The sequence below is a fragment of the Rana temporaria genome, chromosome 6, assembly GCF_905171775.1.
Source record: "Rana temporaria chromosome 6, aRanTem1.1, whole genome shotgun sequence".
NCBI classification, from domain to species: Eukaryota; Metazoa; Chordata; class Amphibia; order Anura; family Ranidae; genus Rana; species Rana temporaria.
In genome coordinates, this window is record NC_053494.1 from 177263204 (window position 1) to 177287870 (window position 24667).

Sequence of the window (24667 nt, forward strand, 5' to 3'; positions counted from 1 at the left end):
GCGGGCAGCAGAGAGATGACATCATCTCTCACTGCCCGCCCTCTCTCTGGTGACCCTGATGAAAGGAACGGCTCTCTGGGGACCCTGAGGTAAGGAGGGACTCTCTGGGGAACCATAATGTAAGTGGGGGGGGGCTCTCTGGGGACCCTGATGTAAGGGGGATCTTTCTGGGGACCCTGATGTAATGGGGGGCTCTCTGGAGACTCTAATGCAAGGGGAGGCTCTTTGGGGACCTTGATATAAGTGGGGAGCTTTCTTGGGACCCTGATGTAAAGGGGGGGCTCTCTGGGGACCCTGAGGTAATGATAATATATAATATGTAATGTAATATATATATATTTATATACACACACGTATATTCTATACATGTGCATGCCCGCCCAAGCGTATGGCTTTCGTAACTTCACTATGGGCTGTAGCCCCAATTCTTTTGTAGACCTAGCAAGGCCCCTGTGCACCAGAGTTCTCCAGTTTTAGTAAATCAACCCCACAAAGTCTTAAAGCTTATTTTTTTTTAGAAAGTAACCACAGTCTGAGTAGAAAATCCTGTCCCCTGCCAGAATTCTGCAGAGAATGACCCTTGCCCTTTGCGTGGGAAACAGTAGTCTTTCTGCAGAGTTCTGACCCGTGGCGGCCCCTGCATTATGGGCGCCCGGGCGCCACCCTCTCTCTCCATGCCACCCTTCTATATGAAATGGATAGATTAATGCATAGCATGAATCTATCCACAACCGCCATGGCCATCCCCTCTTCATGCATTTGGACCCTTGCAGGGCACTGGGTGCATGAATTACAGCGGACCGGGGTTATTTTTTAAGCACCAGAGGCTCTAATAGGCTTAAAAATAGGGTAGGCTCAGGTCGCAGATCCTCAATCCGGCCAATCAGAAGCGTGTGCGAGACCCATTTTCCAATTGGCCAAAAAGAGAAGATTGGCCACCAAGGAGGAAGGAGGGAACGGAAGCCGCCTTGATGATCCGTGGAGAGACTGAAAAAAGGAGGCTGCCTCCGCCGAGCAGGGGAAGCCACCGGTGATCGGGTAAGTGCTACCGACCAACTGGGGGGGCATACTGTTTGGCACCCCCCAAAAAAAATTCCACCAGCCATCACTGGTTCTGACACAGCTTATGCTTTCTGCTGATTGGGGAGCTTCAGTTCAAACTCAGCAGAAGACATGTACGACTTCTTCAGAGAGACCACTGCTTCCCACAAAGATCGTGCTGACAGAGGACACAAACTTTTCTGCTCTTTCTAAAGATATCTAAATGTGAAACTTTGCACAATGTTTTTTTTCCTCTCTTTTTTTTGGGGGGGGGGGGTCTATTTGGAATGTATTTAGAGTATTTAGAGTATTTAAAACCGAAAATTCAGTTTGAAACAAAAGTCACCTGGTTTCTTGAAACTCCTCCCCCTATTCTAAAATATGAATTTGAGTCCAGTGGTGCTCCTTTGCTAGTGTTTGCAAAACCTGGATAAAGTAAAGGAAATTCTTCTATAGAATTTTTTTTGTAGACTTGTAATCTTGGGACATCTGACTGAAGCTCCTCTTTAAATAATTCCTTTGTTATAAGTGTAGGCCATTTACATACCTCCTGAAGCCTGACTGAAAATCTCCCAGAACATTAATCTGGTCTGCCTTGTTGCTAAGGGCAGTGTTGCCAAACTACCAGATTGAAATTTACTGGCACAACACCCCCATCATCTCTTACCCCCACCAGCTCCTGCCAGCTCTTACCACCATCACCTCCTCCCCCCACCACCTGCACCCACCAGCTCCTGCCACCATCACCTCCTGCCACCACCACCTCCTACCACCACGTCCTGCCACAATCACCTCCTGCCACTGTCAGCTCTTGCCACCATCACCTCCATCCAGCTCCTGCCCCCACCATCTCCTGCCCCCACCATCTCCTGCCCCCACCATCTTCTGCCCCCACCATCCCCTGCCACCATCATCTTCTGCCACCATCACTCCCTGCCACCCTCACTCCTACCACCATCACCTCCTGCCAGCTCTTTCCCACCATCACCTCCTGCCCCTGCCACCACCTGCACCCACCACCACCACCTCCTGCCACCACCACCTTCTGCCACCCCCACCTCCACTATCACCTCCTGCCAGCTCTTGCCACCATCACTTCGTGCCCTCACCACCAACTCCTGCACCCACCACCACCACCTTCTGCCACCACCACCTCCACCTTCACCTCCTGCCAGCTATTGCCGCCATGACCTCCTGCCTCCACCACCACCACCTCCTGCACCCACCACCACTTCCTGCACCCACCATCACTACCACCACGTCCTGCCACAATCACCTCCTGCCACCACCAGCTACTGTCAGCTCCTGGTGGTGGCAGGTTATTTTCGATATAATAATCTGTTATTTTCGATATAATAATAGTCCATCGATTTCTGTTCCCCATCAACTCCTGCCCCCACCACTATGACCTCCTGCCAGCTCTTGCCACCACCACCTCCCGCCCCCGTCATCTCCTGCCCCCATCATCCCTTGCCCACAACAATTCCTGCCAGCTCTTGCCACCATTACATCCTGCCCCCACCACCTGCACCCACCATCACCTCCTGACACCATCACCTCCTGCCACCACCACCTCCTGCCACCACTATGTCCTGCCACAATCACCTCCTGCCACCACCAGCCACTGTCAGCTCTTGCCACCATCACCTCCTGCCAGCTCCTGCCCCCACCATCTCCTGCCACCATCATCTCCCGCCACCATCATCTCCTGCCACCATCACCCCCTGCCACCATCATCTCCTGCAAGGTCTTGCCCACCATCACCTCCTGCCCCTACCACCACCACCTTTTGCAAACCACCAGCTCCTGCCACCACCACCTTCTGCCACCACCACCTTCTGCCACCATCACCTTCTGCCAGCTCTTGCCACCATCACCTCGTGCCCCACCACCACCACCAACTCCTGCACCCACCACCACCACCTTCTGCCACCACCACCTCCTGCCAGCTATTGCTGCCATCACCTCCTGGCCCCACTGCCACCATCTCCTGCACCCACCTTCACCACCACCTCCTGCACCCACCACCACTACCACCACGTCCTGCCACAATCACCTCCTGCCACCACCAGCTACTGTCAGCTTTTTCCACCATCACCTCCTGCCACCACCACCTCATGTCCCCCCACTACCCCCACCTCCTGCCACAATCAGCTCCTGCCCCTACCACCTCCTGCCCCCACCATCTCCTGCCACCAACACCCCCTACCACCTCTTGCCACCCCACCTCCTGCACCCACCACCAACTCCTGCCGCCAACACCTCCTGCCACCATCACCTGCTACCACCTCCACCAGGTCCTCCACCATCACCTCCTGCCAGCTCTTGCCACCATCACCTCCTGCCCCCAACACCACCACCACCTTCTGCCACCCCCACCTTCTGCCACCATCACCTTCTGACACCATCATCTCCTGCCAGCTCTTGCCACCATCACCTCCTGCCCCCACCACCACCACCATGTCCTGCCACAATCAACTCCTACCACCATCAGATACTGTCAGCTACTGTCAGCTCTTGCCACCATCACCTCCTGCCACCACCACCTCCTGCCCCCACCACTACCACCACCACCTCCTGCCCCCACCACCCCCAACTCCTGCCACAATCAGCTCCTGACAGCTCTTCCCACCATCACCTCCTGCCACCACCACCTCCTGCCTCAAACACCATCACTCGCATCGCCACCAGTAGCGCATGCACCGTACAGCCTCTGTGTATCACCTGAGGCTAATCACTTCACTGGGTACATGGAATGGTTTACAACCACTTTAACCACTTGCTGACTGCCCCGCTTACATATACTGCAAGGCGGTTGCTCCTACAGGCAAAATCACGTACATGTATGTGATCGCCTCTTCCTGCTCTGGGGTGCACATGCGAGCTGCTGGCAACCACAATCACAGCGGGAGCCAATCAGCGGGACCGGCAGACCTGATGATCATTTCCAACATAGGCAGAACGGTGGTCTAAGCAGGAACACTGATCTTCTAACAGTAAAAGCACCACAACACATTTAGGAAACACTCTTTAGGTAACACATTTAACCCTTTATCTCCCCTGATGTTAACTCCTTCCCTGACAGTGTCATTAGTACAGTGACAGTGCATTTTGTTTAGCACTGATCATTGTATTGGTGTCACCATTACTAGTAAAAAAAAAAAATTCCATAAATCTATCCCATAGTTTGTAGACGCTATAAAAATATGTAGCAGAATACATATTGGTATAAACTGATGAAGAAATTCGATTTTTTAAATTTTTTAATTGAATATGTTTTATAGCCAAAAGTAAAAATGTTTTATTTATTTTTTTCAAAACTGTCAGACTTTTATGTTTATAACGCAAAAAATTAAAACCACGGAGGTGATCAAATACCACCAAAAGAAATCTCTATTTATGGGAAAAAAAGGACATCAATTGTATTTGGGTACAGCGTCACACGACCGCACAATTGTCAGTTAAATTAACGCAGTGCAGTATCGCAAAAAATGGGCTGGTCATGAAGGGGGTAAATCTTCCGGAGCTGAAGTGGTTAATTCACACAAAACAAACCTCACAAATTCCTTCTTTGCTGCTGCCCGATCTTTGCAAGTCTTGAAAATTACAAATTCAATAATTTGGAGGTTGGATGAATCGCTTCACTTAGTTTAACACTTTTGGGAGATAAATAGTACATTTTTAAAAGAAGTCTGTCTAGACAATAAAGGAGGAAAGAGGAACGGTCCTCCCCGATTGAAGGATAGTTGGGAGCGATGCTGATGAACCATCTCTCTACTAAATTAAAGGAAATCCATACTGAGGGAAATGGAAGCTTCTTTCAAGTTCACTGTTCTTATGAAAAAACAACTTTTCTTTATTATCCTGTTATGTTTTACTGTTGATAAAAACTATTTTACTGCCTTTATAGACCTTAGAGGTGTTACTTGAAGAAAACATTAATTAAGCTGTTATTTTTAGGTGACAGTTCAAATAGAAATGCTAACACCTGATTGGTAATAGGCAATCCTTTCATTTAAAGGATAAGTTCACCTTTTGAAAAAAGAAAATCAATTGATTATGCAGGTAAAAAATATGCATTTATTATTTTTTTACATCCTGTAAAGCATTGATGATCGCGGGTGCAATGCTAGGCTCCTGCAAATACCCAGTACAGAAGTGCTGGAAAACTCAATGAACTACAAGAATACTCACCAGCGCCCCCCCCCCCCCCCCCACAGTTCATCGAGAACTACAAGCTGTCTGCTGTGATGGAAGACGGGACTTGTAGTTTATTCATTCACAGAGCTCTCACAGAGCCCCAAAATAGTGCTGTTTGCTTTAGCAACCAGTTACACTTGCATGGCAATACTCATGCAATGGGTCAGATTTTTTGTTTTTATGGCTTCTGGCTGTGAAGTCCAGCAACATCATTTTGTGGTGGCAATACAAATAATACCAGTGCTGGGATTAAATTGCAGGTAAGGCAGCTGTATATCATTCCCTATATCAAGGGCCCAATACTCTTTTACACTATTAGCTAGATTCAGGATGGCGAGCGCATAGTTGCGGCGGCGTAGCGTATGGCATTTACACTACGCCGCTGTAAGTTAGCGAGGCAAGTACATGATTCACAAAGTACTTGCCTGCTAAGTTACGGCGGCGTATCGTAAATCGGGCGGGCATAAGCGCGCCTAATTCAAATTTACCTGAGGGGGCGTGCTTTATGGTAATGGGGGGTGACCTTACGTGATTGACGTAATTTTCGAACGGCGCATGCCCTGTCCGTGTACATATCCCAGTGTGCATTGCGGTAAAGTACGCCGCACGGTCCTATTGGTTTTGACGTGGACGTAAATCACGTAAATTCCTATTCACGGACGACTTACGCAAACAACTTAAAATTTTCGAATTTCGACGCGGGAACGGCGGCCATACTTAACATTACTATTCCAGCTATTTGATGGAATAACGTTAGGCCTGATAATGCGTTCCGTAAATGGCGTATCTGTACTGCGTCGGCCGGGCGTACGTTCGTGAATAGGCGTATCTAGTGAGTTACATATTCTACGCCGACCTAGCGGTCAGCCTAAAAATTACACTTTAGGATACGACGGTGTAAGACACTTATGCCGCTCGTATCTGAGCCTAATTTAAGCGTATCTGGTTACCAGAATACGCTTGAATTAGCGCCGGCGCAAATTCAGACTTAGGCTGGCGTATCTACTGATACACCAGCCTAAGTCTTTCTGAATCTAGCTATATATATATATACAGGCTGACCTGTAACATCAATGTTCAAAGAGCAAACAAGCTTATTTAATTTATATATTCCAATGCAAAGAATTAAACTGCCATACAAGAAAATCCATAGAGAGTGTCCAACCAGTCCTCATAATTCTTAACAAAGTGACACAGTGCTATGCATGTGCAGTACAGTAATAAAAAAGGTGCTGTAGTGCTGTGTTGAATAATTCATAACCAATGTTCAAAATTTGAACAGAGATGTGCAAAACAACCCGGATGCGTTTTGTCACGCGGACGTTATCAAGAGGTGCCTATTTGACAAAGTCCGTGTGACGAAACACATCGGGGCGGTACAGGATGTGATGCCATCACGCACACTACGCGTGAAAGTGAGGTAGGACACACCCGGGAAAAAACAGGAAAGAGATAGCGAGAGCTGTAATGTATGTCACATTATATATGTGATGAACTGAGGATTGCACTGCAGTGGATTTAAAAGTATTTACATTGCTCATACCGTTGAAGGTTTTACACTATGTCAGTCCCCCTTTGCTCTTTTATGTAACGCCTAAATATGTGGGCCATGCTGGTGAGATGATTGCAGGCTATCACACAGAGAAGCAAGGCTTGAAATATTCGGAGCACTATTATAACATCATGCTTTACATGACTTACCTGTAGTGGGTGGTTTTGGAAATCTGGTGAGTTCTTCTGTGTGGCAGGTGCATAGTGCTGTGTCACTTTGTTAAGAATTTTGACGACTGGTTAGACACTTTCTATGGACTTTTTTGTATTGGAGTTTAATTATTTGCACTGGTATATATAAATGAAATACACTTGTTGGCCCTTTGAATATTGATGTTACAGGTCAGCGCTGTATATATAGTGTAAAGGATTACCTATTTTGTAAGCTGTCTGTTCATAACTTACTCCCACACTCCTGACTTCTGTAATCCGTGCATTACACATTTCTTATTTATACACCATGGGGGTTATTTACGAAAGGCAAATCCACTTTGCACTACAAGTGCAAAGTGCACTTGAAATTGCACTGAAAGTGCACTTGGAAGTGCAGTTCGCTGTTAATCCAAGGGGGACATGCAAGGAAAATAAAAACAGCATTTTAGCTTGCACATGATTGGATAATCATAATAAAATTATTTTGAAATTCGACCCATGTATGGCCAGCCTAAGTCCCTTCCACTATTACTGCAATTTTGCCACACCTACAATTTGCAGTAGGGAGTTAGTTGTGCCCCATTATTTCTCTGCCCATGATACCCAAGCCATTTCTTATTTATACTTTAAATACCCCTTGTTTCAAAATTTGGTGACCAAATGTTTAGGGCATGTTAAAAATGGAAACATGATTTTATGGGTGTGACTACAATTTGGGTACAATTTTGTGGGTGTTTTTAAAACTGGCCATGGTAAGTGAGGGCGCCCCCGATTTTTATTTTGTATATCTGGTAACCTTAGACTGGGGAAATGTAACTTGAGGCTGCTAGAGATCACTGCCAATACTTCTCCTTTGCAAATCAATGCTCCCATTACTGGGGACTTGCAAATGGCCATTCAGCAAAAGGGACACATATGGGTCGCAGGTTGGACACCAGGGCCCTAGTCTAATTAGGATGAAAAAATGGCTTAAGATATACTTGTTTCTATCCTTTTTTAGCTAAAACAAATAACAAGTTAATAAATCAAATTTATGCCAGTGATATAGAATTTACACAATGGCCCAGATTCTCATACATTAGCGCTGCTCCTGGGCAGCATAATGTATGAGCTCTACGTTACACTGCCGCAGGTCTACAGGTTTAAATCCTGATTCTCAGAACACTTACCTGTAAACTTGCGGCGGTGTAGCGTTAGATTGCTCGGCGCAAGCCCGCCTGATTCAAATGGGGCGTGCACCATTTAAATTAGGCGCGCTCCCGCGCCGAGCGTACTGCGCATGCTCCGTCGGGTAAATTACCCGACGTGCATTGCGCTAAATGACGTCGCCCCGACGTCATTTGCCTAGATGTATACGTAAATGGCGTCCAGCGCCATTCACGGACGTCTTACGCAAACGACGTAATTTTTATTGAATTCTACGCGGGAACGACGGCCATAGTTAACATTGGTTGCGCCTGCTAATTAGCAGGGGCAACCTTACGCGTCGGGTACGCTACGCAAACGACGTTAATTCGCTGCGTCGACCTCGCGTATGTTCGGGAATCGCCGTACTTACCTCATTTGCATAGACGACGGGGAAAAGCGACGATGCGACACCTAGCGGCGGGAAAAAAAAATACTTTTAAGATCTGACAGCGTAACAGCCTTACGCTTGTCAGATCTAATGGGTACCTATGCGCAACTGATTCTGAGAATCAGTCGCATAGATACCCGGGGCCAGATGAGGTGTTACGATGGCGCTAATGGTGTTGCGCCGTCGTAACGCCTTTGAGAATCTGGCCCAATGTGCCTAAACTGCATCGATCAATTAAAGTGATCTTGATTTCTCCAAGATCAATGGAGCTTTCTAGCTCATGGTTTTACATTTTCCTTGGCTATCTCAGCTATTTTATTACACAAAGTTTTTCGCTTCATGGCTAATGAAATGTATCCCTCAATTCAATGTCTTCATCAAACAGAGACTTTGATGAAATCAACGATTTTAGTGAGTCATGGAATTGCTTGGAGACTTGTTCAGGATAATTGCTAAGTCCTTGTTATTCTAGTGGAATTAAACTAAACTTTACTGAACACTTCAAATACATCAATGGGTGTATTTGTTAAAAAAATAAAAAAAAGTTAAAGTTTTGATACATGTATTCTGTATGAATGGGGCTAAAAATGTACCTTATTATTACTATATTTCCTGTGTTGGACAAATGTTTTTTATTGGTTAAATTCGAAAATACTGGTTTTGGCCATTAGAGGACTCTTCTAGTGGCCAAATGTGGTATTTTCAATCTTAAATCAATGAAAAACATTTGTCTAGCACAGAGAGCCTAATAACAATTTGTGGCTTATTTGCAGAGAATGAAAGTGAATGTACTTTCATTGGTCAAATTCCTATGTGATTTTTTTTTTTTGTTAATGCACCCCTATGTTTTTTAGAAGGTGGCCACTAATTTAATAGTTCAAGCCATTTTTGTTTTCTTTTTGCATACAGTGCTCTACAGTATAAGATATTTATCTATTTTTGTTGAGGATGTTTCCCTTACTTTCTGTCCCTGGATCATAAGGGTTGTACTGCTGTCTGTGTTAGGGTAAAGGAATGTAGGGCACCCTGGATAACAGGACTGGCCAGAGATGATGTCCACAGTGTGGGATGGATGCAGATCAGCCAAACAGGTGTCTGAGACAGCACTTGGGCAGCACTCCAAGAGGGAAGCAATACTCTAGTACAGAAAAAAGCAAACAGAAGGCGACTCTAAGTACAGTAAACACAAGTCTTTAATTGCCCAAAACATAAAATATACTTACTAGACTTAAAATTAAGCAAGGCTCATCAAGTAAGGAGCAAATTGATGCTCTGAAATGCACCCTGCCCCTTTGACGTCACATCCGGGCACCTGCGTTGCACCCTGGCCCGTGCGCCTTCTGCTGATGTCACATTTCGGGTCCTGGCAGTGCGGTTGTCCTTCCTGGTGCTTTCTCCTGCGGCCCCCCTCTGGTGGTCGGTTGGGACTTACTCCATCAAGCTTCAAATTGGACTACCTCTGGGACCACCTGTCGCTGGACTTCCTATCTTACCTACCATGATGAGCTTTGCTTAATTTTAATTCTAGAATGTGTATTTTATCTTTTGGGCAATTAAAGTCTTTTGTTTAGTGAACTTAAAGGCGCCTTCTGTTTGCTTTTTTGCTGTCTGTGTCACCTATGAGGAGAGTTCCCCTCACGTCCTGTTTTAGTGATACCCTGATACCTACGTAATGGGTACACAGCAGCAAAAACTTAACAGAAGTTCTAATTCTATCCCACTATATACAGTACAGTACTTAAAGTAAAGATTTGGGTGGCACTAAGAGAAGTGGAGTTGGAACAACTGTAAAGTTTTAGATGCAGTCTTTGACCCTATTGAGTAGATTGGGCCTGAATTCTGTAAGTGTTTTTTTTCATGTTCTGCCAAACATCTCTCACTTAAACAAGAAGTAAGGGTAGATATCCCTCATGGAGACACAGAATGCAACAACAACATGAAAAAGCCCCCAAAACCCTCCTTGTTCTACTAATCCTGTTATTGTTGCTTCCTGTGTTGGAATTCACCTCACTTCCTGTTTTGTCTGACAACAGCCAAATAGACAGGAAGACAGGTAATAATACATACAGTATGCCTCTTACGGGGTAGGGGGACAATTGGGTAAAGGGTCGTCCAGAGTTGAACATTAGGAAATAATTAATTTTTCCACAATGGGTTTGCTTGACTGATTATAACGCTGTTTATAAGGACTAGCCAATGTTCAATGACCATGCAGTGGTTTGAAGGACAGTTAGTGTTGGTAGTGTCAACAACTGGAACCAAGTATTCCATTCAAATCTTGTATCTCCTCCTGTACTTTTAAGAAAAGATAGCTCTATTGCTTCAGTAGACAACATAGAAAATCAGATTAAGCTTAGACTATGTAAAAGTTTATCCCTTTTTTTAAGTTTGTTGACAGTTTTTAGTATTTTTGTAATTATTAGATAATTAAAAATAAAACGTTATTAAAGAGAGCATCTTTTGACACTGGTTGAAAATCATACTGTCATTGCTTACAAGCAAGTATATAATTCACCAAAACAGGTAGTTTTGCCTTTCGGCTAGTATCCCTTCTCTGAGCCATTCAGCAGTCTGTGTAATCTCTTTTTTTTAGCACAACAGTTTTAAAGTAAATCTATAGGCAATTATTTTTTGCATCTTAGATAGAGTAACGGAGGGTTAATTTTTTGCCATCTGTGCTCCATTGGGGATATTTATCTTCACTTTCTGTCCCATAGTAAGGAAGTGAGAGGAAATCCTTGCAAATTAAGGGAATCCCTTGGAGACCCAAAGGTCACCAGAACTACTGTCCCTATTGGAAGATTTCCCCTCTTTCCCTCTATTCTGTGGAGAACTCTAAATTTTACATTTTCTTTTACTTTCAATGATAATTGTAAATAGACATAGAGAGGGTGACTCTCTCTAACGGGGACACATGCAGCAATACAAGCTGATATGTGTTCTAATCCCTCTCCTCTCTGTCCACAACTAAAAAAAATGTTGGGCCAGATTCACAGAGCAAGTACGCCGGCGTATCTACTGACGTACCGGCGTACTTTCAAATTTGCCGCGTCGTATCTTTAGTTTGAATCCTCAAACCAAGATACGACGGCTTCTGGCTTCGATCCGACAGGCGTACGACTTCGTACGCCTTCGGATCGTAGGTGCAATACTTCGGCGCCCGCTGGGTAGAGTTTGCGTCGTTTTCCGCGTTGGGTATGCTAATTAGCTTTTTCCGTCGATCCACGAAGGTACGCGCGGCCGTCGCATTCTCTTACGTCGTCGCTAGTCGGCTTTTCCCGGCGTATAGTTAAAGCTGCTATTTTGTGGCGTATAGATAGACTTGCCATGTTAAAGTATGGCCGTCGTTCCCACGTCAAATTTTAAATTTTATTTTTGCGTAAGTCGTCCGTGAATAGAAAAGGATGTAACTCACGTCTAAGTTCAAAAAATGACATCGGTGCGACGTCATTTCGCGCAAAGCACGACGGGAAATTTCAAAACGGAGCATGCGCAGTTCAATCCCCTGCTGGGGAAGCTGGCAGCTTTGATCGATATGCACTGATAGGAGGCACTAATAGGCAGCATTGATGGCCACTGATAGGTGGAATTTATGGGCACTGATAGGCAGCATTGATGGGCATTAATAGGCCAAGTTGATGGCCACGGATAGGCACTGGTGAGCACTGGTGGATGATGATAGGCAGTATTGATGAGCACTGATAGGCTCTAATAGGTGGAATTGATAAACATTGATGGGCAGCATGAATGGGCACTGATAGGTGGAATTAATGAGCACTGATATGTGAATGAATAAATTACTTGTATAGCGCTACACATGCAAACTGAATCGCCTCTAGGCGCTTTTTGCAGCCAGTGGGGCAGATTCATCAAGAGATACGACGGCGGATCTCCTGATCCGCCGTCGTATCTGTGAGAGCCGACGGTCGGATCTGTGAGATCCCACGGTCGGAGCTATGCGACTGATTCATAAGAATCAGTTCCGCATAGATCTCCCTTAGATCCGACTGGTAAAAGTGACTTACACCAGTCGAATCTTAGGCTGTAATCTCCCGCCGGTCGCTAGGTGTCGTCGCTTTTTTTTACACGTCGCATATGCAAATGAGGAGAACTGCCGATTCACGTCCGTACGCCCGCCCGTCGCTCTTTTTCAACGTCGTTTGCGTTCGGCTTTTTCCGGCGGATAGTTACCCCTGCTATATGAGGGGTAGCTAATGTTAAGTATGGCCGACGTTCCCGCGCCGAGTTTTAAATTTGTTACGTCGTTTGCATAAGTCCGTCGGGATCACGGATGGCCGTAAGTAACCTAGCCGCCGAAAACAATGACGTCCTAGCGACGTCATTTGGAGCATGCGCACTGGGCTTTTTCGCCGGCGGCACATGCGCAGTTAAATCGGCGCGGGAACGCGCCTGATTTAAATTGTACACTCCCCCTAGCCGCGGAATTTTCATTCCGCCGGGGGGAGTTAGGATCCGACGGTGCAATTTGCGAGGTAAGTGCTTTATGAATCATGCACTAGCCTCGCTAAATTGCACCGGCGGATCGTAAAACACATAGATCTAGCGGATCTAAAGATCCGCTGATCTACATGAATCTGGCCCAGTGTCTTCCTGGCTGGTGCGGTCATTTACCCTGTAGGATCTTGACATGCTTGGGACATACAGTCATACACACATATATACAGGGCCAATTTGAACAGGATCCAATTAACCTACCAGCATGTCTTTGGAGTGTGGGAGGAAACCAGAGTACCTGGAGGAAACCCACGCAGACACAGGGAGAACATGCAAACTCCAGGCAGATGGTGTCGTGGTCGGGATTCGAACCAGCGACCCTTTTTGCTGCTACGTGAAAGTGCTAACCACTACACCACTGTGCTGTGGCACTGATGGATGCTGATAGGTGGCATTGATGAGCACTGATAGGTAGCACTGATGGGCACTGATAGATAGGATTGATAAACACTAATAGACAGCATGGATGGGCACTAATCGGAGGCACTGATAGGTGGGATTGATAAACTTTGATAGGCTGCACTGATGGGCCCGGAATAGGCAGAATGAATATTCACTGAAAGGCAGCGTGGATGGGCACTGATAGGCAGCATTGATGAGCACTGATAGGTGGCACTGATGGGCACAATTGATGGGCACTGATAGGTGGAATTTTTTGGGCACTGATAGGCGGCACTCAAATACAGTACTGATAGGTGGCATTGATTAGCACTGATAGGCTGCACTGATTATCAGTGTAAACAATTTACTAACATTCTTGCTGGTTAACGGCTCTCGTTTCCTCACACAGACACAGTGTGGGAGAAAAGGGCTGCTGATAACCAGCAAGTCTGTTTACATGTGATTAGCTGATCACATGGTAAAAGGCCATTCTGATTGCGCTGGATGCTTTTCACAGGGGGCATGCAGGAAGCAGGGCTTGGATGGAGGGGTGGGTCAGGGGGGTCCTTCATGGTTTCTTGCACCTGGGCCCTGGATGTTCTAGTTACACCTCTGGATTACAGAAGACATCCACCTAATGCTATGGAAATAAGGAGAGGGTGAGGGGTTCTGTAGTATAGCAGGTTAGAGCTCAGATTTCAAGGCAGCAGAGGCTGCATTGTCAGCCCAGTACAGAAAATGAGATTACTGTCTTTGTGGCAGGGTCATCAGATATAAAATGTGTATATTTCAGAGATACTTTAGTGTTATACATGGATGTCAGAAACCTTACGGAACTTATGCCGCGTGCACACGACCGTTTTTAATGGTCTAGAAAAAACGACCTTTTTTTCAACCCGATTATTGTTAAGCCTGCCTTGCCTACACACGATCGTGAAAAAAAAATGCTTGAGCAGAGCGCGGTGACGTACAACACGTACGACGACACTATAAAGGGGAAGTTCCATTCGGATGGTGCCACCCTTGGGGCTGCTTTTGCTGATTTCGTGTTAGTAAAAGTTTGGTGAGAGACGATTTGCGCTTTTCAGAAGTCTGTTACAGCGTGATGAATGTGCTATCTCCATTATGAATGCTAGTTTTACCAGAACGAGCGCTCCCGTCTCATAACTTCCTTCTGAGCATACATGTTTTTTTCACGTCGTTAAAGCCTACACGACTATTTTTCACAAAGTTAAAAACGACAACGTGATATATGACGCGAAAATTTAGAGCATGTTCTAAATTTTTAATGCCCATTTTTTTAACGTTTGCGAAAAATGCTCTGGAGCCCCCACATGATCGTTTTTAATGACCATAAAAAAGAAATGTAATTTTTCACATTGTGAAAAATGGTCGTGTGTATGCAGCATTAGATTGAAAGTTAGATTGAAACTGTCCATACAGACATCTACAGATTCATTAACTACCTTTATTTCACTCCTGCTCCGTTCGGTCTCTGGGAGTGGAAACAATTAGCCAGATTCAGAGAGGTTTACGCCAGTGTATCAGCAGATACGCCGTCATAACTCTGAATCTAAGCCGTCGTACATTTAAGTGTATTCTCAAATTGAGATACACTTAAATGTAGCTAAGATACGACGGCCTGTGACGTCGTATCTTAGCTGTCGCCGGCCGCTAGGGGCATGAACGCTGATTTACACCTAGAATGCGTAAATCAGCGAGATACGCCTATTCACGAACATACGCTTGCCCGTCGCAGTATAGATACGCCGTTTACGTAAGGCGTTTTCAGGCGTAAAGTTAGTCGAACAAAAAGCTGGCCTAGCCAATGTTAAGTATGGACGTTGTTCTCGCCTCAAATTTTTTTGAAAATTTTACGTCGTTTGTGTAAGTCGTCCGTGTATGGGGCTGGACGTAATTTACGTTCACGTCGAAACCAATAAGTCCTTGCGGCGTACTTTGGAGGAATGCACACTGGGATATGTCCACGGACGGCGCATGTGCCGTTCGTTAAAAAAGTCAATCACGTCGGGTCATGGTTTATTTACATAAAACACACCCACCTCTTCACAATTTGAATTAGGCGCGCTTACGCCGGCCCATTTACACTACCCCACCGTAACTTAGGAGGCAAGTGCTTTGTGAATACAGCACTTGCTTCTCTGACTTACAGTGGAGTAGCGTAAATACGATACGCTATGCCAGCTCAAAAATACGCCGCCCTACGTGAATCCAGCTAAATGTCTTATGTAAGCTGCAAGTCATGAAATGGCAGCTCACACAAGGCTATGGACTTCCCTCATTGGCCCAGTGCTTTCACATAGGGTATGCACATTCTCTTTCATACCATGGAAAAACTGGTTGTTTACTATAGCTCTAAGTGGGGTTGCTTTCGAGATTTTTTCTTTTAATGCTGAAAAATCCTTGCAAATATTTAACGATAGGGTGTTTCTCAAAACCTGGGCATGCTTGGCCTGTATTTAGGGCCATTTTAAAAATAAAGATAGAGACAACTCTAAGCATTTAGTAAGAGAGGTTATCATCTGCACAAGATATATATTGGGATAAAGATTAGGACCACCCATCAGATAGACCATGTCCCTTGACTGAGGCCAAACCCAACCCTTTCATGTTTAACTAAAAAGAGGAGAATAAGGGGGGATATGATCAACATGTACAAATATATAAGAGGTCCATACAGTGAACTTGGTGTTGAGTTATTCACTTTACGGTCATCACTGAGGACAAGGGGGCACTCTTTACGTCTAGAGGAAAAGAGATTTCACCTCCAAATACGGAAAGGTTTTTTCACAGTAAGAGCTGTGAAAATGTGGAACAGACTCCCTCCAGAGGTGGTTCTGGCCAGCTCAGTAGATTGCTTTAAGAAAGGTCTGGATTCTTTCCTAAATGTACAGAATATAACTGAGTACTAAGATTTGTAGGTATAGTTGATCCAGGGTAAATCCGATTGCCTCTCGGGGGATCAGGAAGGAATTTTTTCCCCTGCTGTAGCAAATTGGATCATGCTCCGCTGGGGTTTTTTGCCTTCCTCTGGATCAACTGTGGGTATGGAGTTGGGTGTATAGGATTTTACTGTGTTTTTTTATTTTTTGTTTTTTGTGGTTGAACTGGATGGACTTGTGTCTTTTTTTCAACCTGACTAACTATGTAACTATGTAACTATGTAACTAGAGTTGACCTCCTGTTTGGTGGTTTTTGGTTACCTAACTGCGTTACAGTATTTTTACATTTAGTTACACTTTTCACCTTTACCTTTTGCCAGGCTTGAATGTTCCATTTCTGCGGAATCCTCGGCAAATACTTAGTCTTCATTACTAATATACCATAAATAAATATTACCCATCTCTCCTTGGCATCTTAATACATGAAAACCTGTTCAGAGCTTCATGTTATTCCGTGTTTTGTTTTACAATGGCCTTTTTTAATATCTTGGTTATATTTGTCTTTGACTGCTTTCAGGCCCATTTAATCATATCAAATCAAGCCTTCTCGGATCGACTTCTGATTCAAACCTGAACAAATACAGCACCATCAACAAAATCCCTCAACTTACACTAAACTTTTCAGATGTAAAAACTGATAAAAAGACATCCTCTCCACCTTCATCGGAAAAAGGGATCATAGCGCCCAAGGTGAAGGAGCGAACGCACAATGTTACAGAGAAGGTTACGCAGGTAAGAATGTAGATGGATAAATTGTTCTATCAAAAAGGTGTGTTTGTAAGATTAGATGTTTCAAGTTTAAATCTGAGGATGGCATGTGGTCTGTCCGAGTTGTTTAGACCCTTTTGAAGGATCGTCTGGGTTTGCTGTAATTTGCTAATTAAAGTAATCACCTTCCTCTGATCCCATCAGCTTCTTGTTTAAAGCCCAACTCTTGGCAAGCAATATAACCCTCCTCAAACATCCCTCTAGCTCCTAACAGTGCAGCCAAAAACATGTAACTTACCGTACTTTGTTCCCTCTTGAAGATTGACCAATCAGCCCACCTAGTGACATCATCAATTCTTCCTAAAACTCACTTAAGTTTGCCAGGGCACAAACAGACAGGACATGTGGATGGGCATATGAGTGGCTGAATAGGAGATGAGGACTGGGAACCTTTGGCATGAGTGACAAACACAACTATCTAGCCTTTTTATGGATGAACAGATTTCCGTGGGTTAAAAGAGAAGTATGGGTTTAAAAATGAAATAAAAAAATACACACTTGCCTAGGTGGATGCAGCATCGCTCTGATGCCACCCTTTCCATGTGGAATAGGTCATTTAGACTCCCCTATCATTGCTCCAGCTGCAAGCAAGTCATATTTTTAATTCCAGTTCTGCAACACCACATTTTACAGTGCTGGTGCTGGAAGTTATTCAGCTCAGAAGTCGTGAGGCGCCCTAAAGCTAAATGAAGCATTTGGGAGTTGGCAGAGTGCAGGAGCATAAAAGCAATGTTTGCGCTGTCACAAGAAGGGCATAAAGGATCCTACTTAGTGGTAAAGTGATGAAGCAGGAGTTGTGCGGGACTCAAACTATAATATATATATATATTTTATTATAAGTTGATCTTTATGTTGTTTTCTTATTACTTGTATATGTTATTTAAGTAAACATATAATCCAGAGTGCATTCATGGCAGTATGTTTGAAGAGCCCAGCGTGAGTAGCCCCCTAACAAGCAACTTGCTATGGGGGCACTCAGAGTAGAGGAGGAGCAAGGAGCACTGGCAGCAGAGCAGGGAACACCAGAAGTGGAGTATCGGGGCTGCTCTGTGCAAAATCAGAGAGCAGTTAAATATGACATGATTATATATATAAAAAAAAACTTTACAACACTTTAACGTAATTGTAACGTTTCACATTTTATAAAAAATAAATAAAAAACTTGTCATACTTACCTGCTATGTGCAATGGTTTGCACAGCACCAATCCTCTTTTTCTCAGGTCCCCCAATGCGCTGTTTGCTCCTCCTACCTGCTGTGCCCCATTAACAAGCTGCTTGCTTCGGGGGCCCCTTGCACGCGGTCAATCCCAAGCCCCCTGTATGTGCCCATTGGCACACAGGGCGCAGCACAGCCCCACCCCCTTTCTCTCCTCACTGGTTGTGATTGACAGCAGCAGGAGCCAATGGCTCTTGCTACTGCCTTTCTGTCTGGGAGAGAGCCACTGCTCTTATGCATATCTCTGGATGGAGATTGGACTAAGGGGGAACGCTGAGAGGAGCAGTATACTGAAGGTGTTTTTACCTTAATGAATTTAGCACATTAAGGTAAAAAAAACCTTCAGGCTTTAGAACCACTTTAAAGTAATCCTCTTTTGAAAAAGGTAATGGTAGAACATGTGCTTGGTGTCCATGTACCCAGTTGCAAGGTATACAGTGAGGCCTCGTACACACGGACGGACTGTCCGCTGAAAAAGGTCCGCCGGACCGTTTTCAGCAGACAGTACGCTGCCGGATTTCTGTTTGATGGTTGTACACACCATCAAACGTGGCCGCGCCGTCGCCGCGACGATTACGCGGCGACGTGCGCGGCCCTGGAAGGTCAATGCTTCCACGCATGCGTCGAATCACTTCGACGCATTCGAGGGCTTTCGGCCGAGTGGACATGTACGGTGAGTCTGTACAGACGACCGAACATGTCCGACAGACATGCTTCCAGCGGACATGTTTCTTAGCATGCTAAGAAATTTTTGTCCGCTGGAAAACGGTCGGCTGGACAAATGTCTGCTGGAAACCTGTCCGATAGGCCGTACACACAACCGAACAAGTCCGCTGAAACTGGTCCACGGACATGTTCGGTCGTGTGTACGGGGCCTAAGTCTCGTCTCATGGGGGAGGGAGCATGCCTAGCAGTAAGAGGGCAGCCACAGTGAGGGTATTGTTGGCACTAAAATCGCTTCCATTCTGCTACAGATAGGACCGGGAGAGAGAAGTTGGGGCTCCAGAGGGTGTCTGCTTCTATTTTTTAACACAGTTTTACTTTAATAGCTAATTTTGTTTTTCATTTTTTTAACAGCTACAGACATCCTAATAAATATTCATTAAAGTATAAATACGCAATTTAAGATGCTGTTCGTTTCCTGTGTAACATAAAACTCTTGCTAATGTATTCATAATTTAATTAGAAATTGTGATAACATTTACTTTTCATGGCTTTACATCTAAATGTGATTTTAAAAATACACAATTTGGAGAGAATTTCTTATGTTTAATATGTCATACGCAAATATTGTTGTAGGCAGGTCCACAGTAAAACTTTTTTTGTCTTTTGTTTAACTGATCCTAACTTCTACTAGAACATTGCATTGTGAAAATGAAGTTGTCAAAGCCTGTCAGTTGTTTTAAAAAAATCCTAACAGAGGCCCATGCTGTGGTTCCATCCCATGACCCCTATATCACTACAGGACACAGAAGTGATGTAGGCAGGATAGTACCACAACACGCAGAGGGGACACAGGCTTCCGACATTCCTGGAAGTGTCAAAGAGTCTGAAGGATGCTGTAGACTGGAGCAAAACAAAAATGTCAGAGAGGGGAGTAGAATAGCTCTTCTATTGCAGGAGACCGTTATTTGGGTCATTTTAAATATATAACCTGAGCCTGTCAGTGATCCAGCACTGCGACCAGCTGGTGTCTTCTCTTTCCCCTCTTGACCTCTTCTCACAGAAGACTTCTCTTCTTGGTTTGTCACCATAGCAAGCCACTTGCTATGGGGGCACATCTGGGGGCTCATACTTGAGCCACGCTGTGTGCATCCATAGACATACACAGTGCAGCTCAGCTCAGCCCCGCCCCCTCTCCCATCTCTGCTCACAGGATTTGACCGGCAACAGCAGGAGACATGTTGAGATGTTCTTCTGGAAAACCTTGGGTCCTGCCATTCATATTGAAGTTATTTGACATGTACCACCTACCTAAACATTGCTGCCGACCATGTACACCCCTTCATAAAAATAGTATTCCCTGACGGCAGTGACCTCTTTCATCTGAATGATGCCCCCTGCCACTCTGCTTGATTAAATAATGGTTTGAGGAACACAACAATGAGTTTGAGGTCTTTACTTGGTTTCCAAATTCTCCAGATCTCAATCCATCAAGCATCTGTGGGATGTGCTGGAAAAACAAGTACTATCCATCTTGCAACTTACATGACTTAATAGCAGGACAGCCAACAGAAATTTTGGGGCTCCTTACCGAGCTTTACTGTGAATTTTGGGAGCTGTCGCATGACATCACAGAATTAGTCCATGGCTGAGGAAAGGTCGCAACCATATGGTCAAGATCCACCCATATTCCTGGATCGGCACCTGGCTCAGCCTCTCAGCAAGCTACTGAGAGCCTGAGCCGGCTGCTCGTACCCCTTCACAGCCAAGCGCTCCATTGAGCATGGTGGGGTAGAGCGGAGAGCCGGTGACTATGAGAACCGAGTGATTGCGTGTTTGGTTCTCAGTCGTAGAGCCAGTGGGGGACAGATGCAGCATCGGGCCAATCCTGCATCCAGCTAGGTAACTATGATTCACAAAAAAAGTGAATCCCATACTTCTCTTTTAAGAAACTTTGCATTGTACACAATACATTCAGCTGTATAACAGTTTATTACTAGCCACAGTGCTTTTTATCTTTCCTTTGAACGCTGTCTTATATGGCTTGCCTTATGTGACTGCACTTGGCAGTCCCGTGTAAGAGGAATTAATATCTCACGAAACTAGACCAACAATGATGTTTTAAATTGTGAAGAGTCAATTTTTTCCCCAGATGACAATGTGCTGTATAGGGAAAATGGCTTTCGGCCACAAATTGTCAAGGTAATTCAGCTAAGATGTGCTGCGTTCCTTACCTCTGAGATTGTGCTCGTGTCGCAGCAACAGCAGGAGAACTAAGCAGAGTAATCACTTTCCTGAATCGTGGCCATAGCGATTACTGTCATGTGAAAGTCATTCTTTGTCCACATACTGAATGCAGTATCTGCGGGGCCAATGAATTATAAATGTGGTCTCCTAAAATAGCAAATGTCTGTATTTATCATCAGTCTAATTAACTGCCTCATTATTACCACTTCATAATTTACTATAAATATATTACAATTCATTCTATGTTCAGCAATCAAGTTAAAATTGGGAACAATGTTAGCTGTAAACCCAATTTATTCTATGTATAAGATAGTTAAGAACCACCAATTTGTTCTGAATGGAGAATAAGGAAAACAGCTTTAACTTTGCAGACTGGTTGGAATGATCCGGGTATCAGAAGTTCTCCCCATAACTTTATTTGTAGTACTCACCGCTGATTGTTCTCACCTCTGAATTCAGAACCCCCTCACTTGTATTAAAAAAAAGTATGGACTGTAGAGAGAGAGATATCATTTTACCCCCGTAAAAATCATTAGTAAGACCTCACCTAGAATATGCATAGCTCACAACCAGGAGCAGACGGACCATTCTGGCACTTGGGCGCTGCTCGAGGGCCCCATGCAACTAGGGGGCCCCATAAGGGTTGCCAGCCTCAGTAAAACCAGGGACAGTATGTAAAAAATCTGTGTTTAAAAAAAAAAAATCCCAAGATTATAGCTGCCCTGCTTCTCCAGTACCTTTTAAGTGTTTGTATGTGTATTCTGTGTGTGTGTATACTGTGTGAATGTGTATTCTGTGTGTATGTATACTGTGTGTGTATACTGTGTGTGTATATTGTGTATGTAAACTGTATGTGTATGTGTATACTGTGTGGCCCCATAATCTTTTGCTGGGGAGCCCCATAATCTCCTATTGCCGGGGGGCCCCATAATCTCCTATTGCCCAGGGGCCCCATAATCTCCTATTGCCCGGGGACCCCATGAGTTGTCAGTCTGCCCCTGCTCCCAACTGTGCCTGATTTTGAGGGACTGTCCCTGATTTGTCCCTCTCCCCCTCTTTCCCCCTCATTTGTTCCTCATTTTGGTCTGATCTATATAGTTGTATATAAAATGCACTTTTTATCTTTCAAAAGGTGTTTCCGGTGCTAAACCCTGTTCTGTTGTCGGAAATTACATCTTACATTAAAGTGAGATGCGGGGGGTGCTGACTTCTTACCTCTTCTCCCATGCATCCAGCGAGTTGAGAAGCGGGGTGAGGGGCCGAAAATGACTTCTCACCAGATGGGGCCTCTAGTAATTTGGGGGGCCCTCCGCAGCTTTGCGGGGCCCTAAGCAGTTTGCATAGTGAGCCTAATGGGCGGATCGGCCCTGCAGGTAAGTATAACGGGGAGCCGGTACACTCTGAATTTTTTTCACCTTAATGCATGGAATGCATTAAGGTGAAAAAACGTTTTCCTTTAAAGGGGTTGTAAAGGAATTTTTCCCTAAATAGCTTCCTTTACCTTAGTGCAGTCCTCCTTCACTTACCTGATCCTTTGATTTTGCTTTTAAATGTCCTTATTTCTTCTGAGAAATCCTCACTTCCTGTTCTTCTGTCTGTAACTCCACACAGTAATGCGAGGCTTTCTCCCTGGTGTGGAGAAAGCCTCTTGAGGGGGGAGGGGGCGAGCAGACAAGTTAGGACACTCTACTTTGCAGATAGAAAAAGGAGCTGTGTGTTAGTGGGCGTCCTGACACTCCTTCTCGCTCCCTTCCCCCTCAAGAGGCTTTCTCCACACCAGGGAGAAAGCCTCGCATTACTGTGTGGAGTTACAGACAGAAGAACAGGAAGTGAGGATTTCTCAGAAGAAATAAGGACATTTAAAAGCAAAATCGAAGGATGAGGTAAGTGAAGGAGGAGTGCACTAAGGTAAAGGAAGCTATTTAGAGGAAAAAAAATCCTTAACAACCCCTTTAAGTAATATACAAATAATTATTATATATTGCTTTTAAGGTAATTTTATATATTTTCAAAATCTGTACTCAAGAAGGTGGCTGAGGCCTCGTACACAGATAGGTTAACCAGAGGACAACGGTCTGATGGACCGTTTTCATCGGTCAAAACCGATCGTGTGTGGGCCCCATAGGTTATTTAACCATCGGTTAAAAAAAAGCCAACTTGGTTTAAATTTAACCGATGGATTCCTAACCGATAGGACTAAACCGATCGTTAGTAGGCACGACCATCGGTTAAAAATCCATGCATGCTCAGAATCAAGTCGACGCATGCTTGGAAGCATTGAACTTCATTTTTTTCAGCACGTCGTTGTGTTTTACGTCGACGCATTCTGACACGATCGTTTTTTTAACCGATGGTGTGTAGGCGCGACGGACTATCAGTCAGCTTCATCGGTTAACCGATGACAGCGGCCCATCGGTCCGTTCTCATCGGATGGACCGATCGTGTGTACGCGGCTTTAACGGAAAAATTACTGAAGTTTGAAGTTATAACTCCAAACCAGTTATTGCATAGTAAATAGATCAATAATAAATTATTATGTTATAACATATAGCATATAAATATATGATTTAGCTTGAATATAACCGTACCTTTTCAACAGAATCAGTTTTTCCCTCTTAACTGTATGAGAAAAACATTTGCGCGTAAATTAACAGGTTTTTTTTCTTTGTAGTTAAGAGGGCTGGGCTGGAATGGAGCATGTGTCTTTTAGACACATGCCCCTTCTATGACGCTGCAGTGAGAGGCGTGCCTCCACTGCAGCATTTTTATTGGACAGCTGGGACTTTGAGACTTCAAGCTGTTCATTGAGCTCAGTACCTCTGACAAGAAGTGAGGAGAGGCACTATGAGCTCAACCTCTCAGCCTGCAAGCAGAGTGTGTCGGCTTGTGTTTAAAATGACTGCTCTGTATTTAGCTTCTAACAGGCTGCGCAAGGAGCACCACATCTCTGGAACCATATGTCATAGGAACTCAGTGGTGGGGTAGAACCCAGTGGTGGGGTACATGCACCCTGGGTCGCAAGCTACGACCCTCAAAGCTCAAAAAAAAAATTTTTTAATGTTCATGGCAGATGAGGCCCTGCCTCACCTGCCTCCCCTGACTGCACATCCCTGGTTCTATGAGACCATCCCCTGCCATGAGATTACAGCTCAAGATATCAGTTGTGTGTAAGAAAATCTCTGTCCTCACAGCTTTCATTTTGGATATCTTCAGCTATAGATAAGCTCCTAAAATCTAATAGATATGTCTGTAAATATCTTATTTGCTCTGAGTAAACTTTTATTTTGGCTTCATGGGCTCGTTGTGTTGAGTGAAGTGGTATATTTTAATTGGCTGTATACTGTGTACAGATTGTAAGTGCCCATGAATGAATATGACCTCATTTTATATTC

General features: G+C 44.7%; 1 protein-coding gene across 1 annotated transcript in view; it reads left to right on the forward strand.

The window, feature by feature from the left end:
• The window catches only part of KCNH7 (potassium voltage-gated channel subfamily H member 7), a 572057-nt gene that overhangs the window by 381595 nt on the left and 165795 nt on the right, over window positions 1–24667 (forward strand). Inside the window, exon 6 of the mRNA XM_040357854.1 lies at window positions 16898–17112. Coding sequence (XP_040213788.1) covers window positions 16898–17112 — 215 coding nt within the window. The remainder of the gene's footprint in view (window positions 1–16897; window positions 17113–24667) is intronic.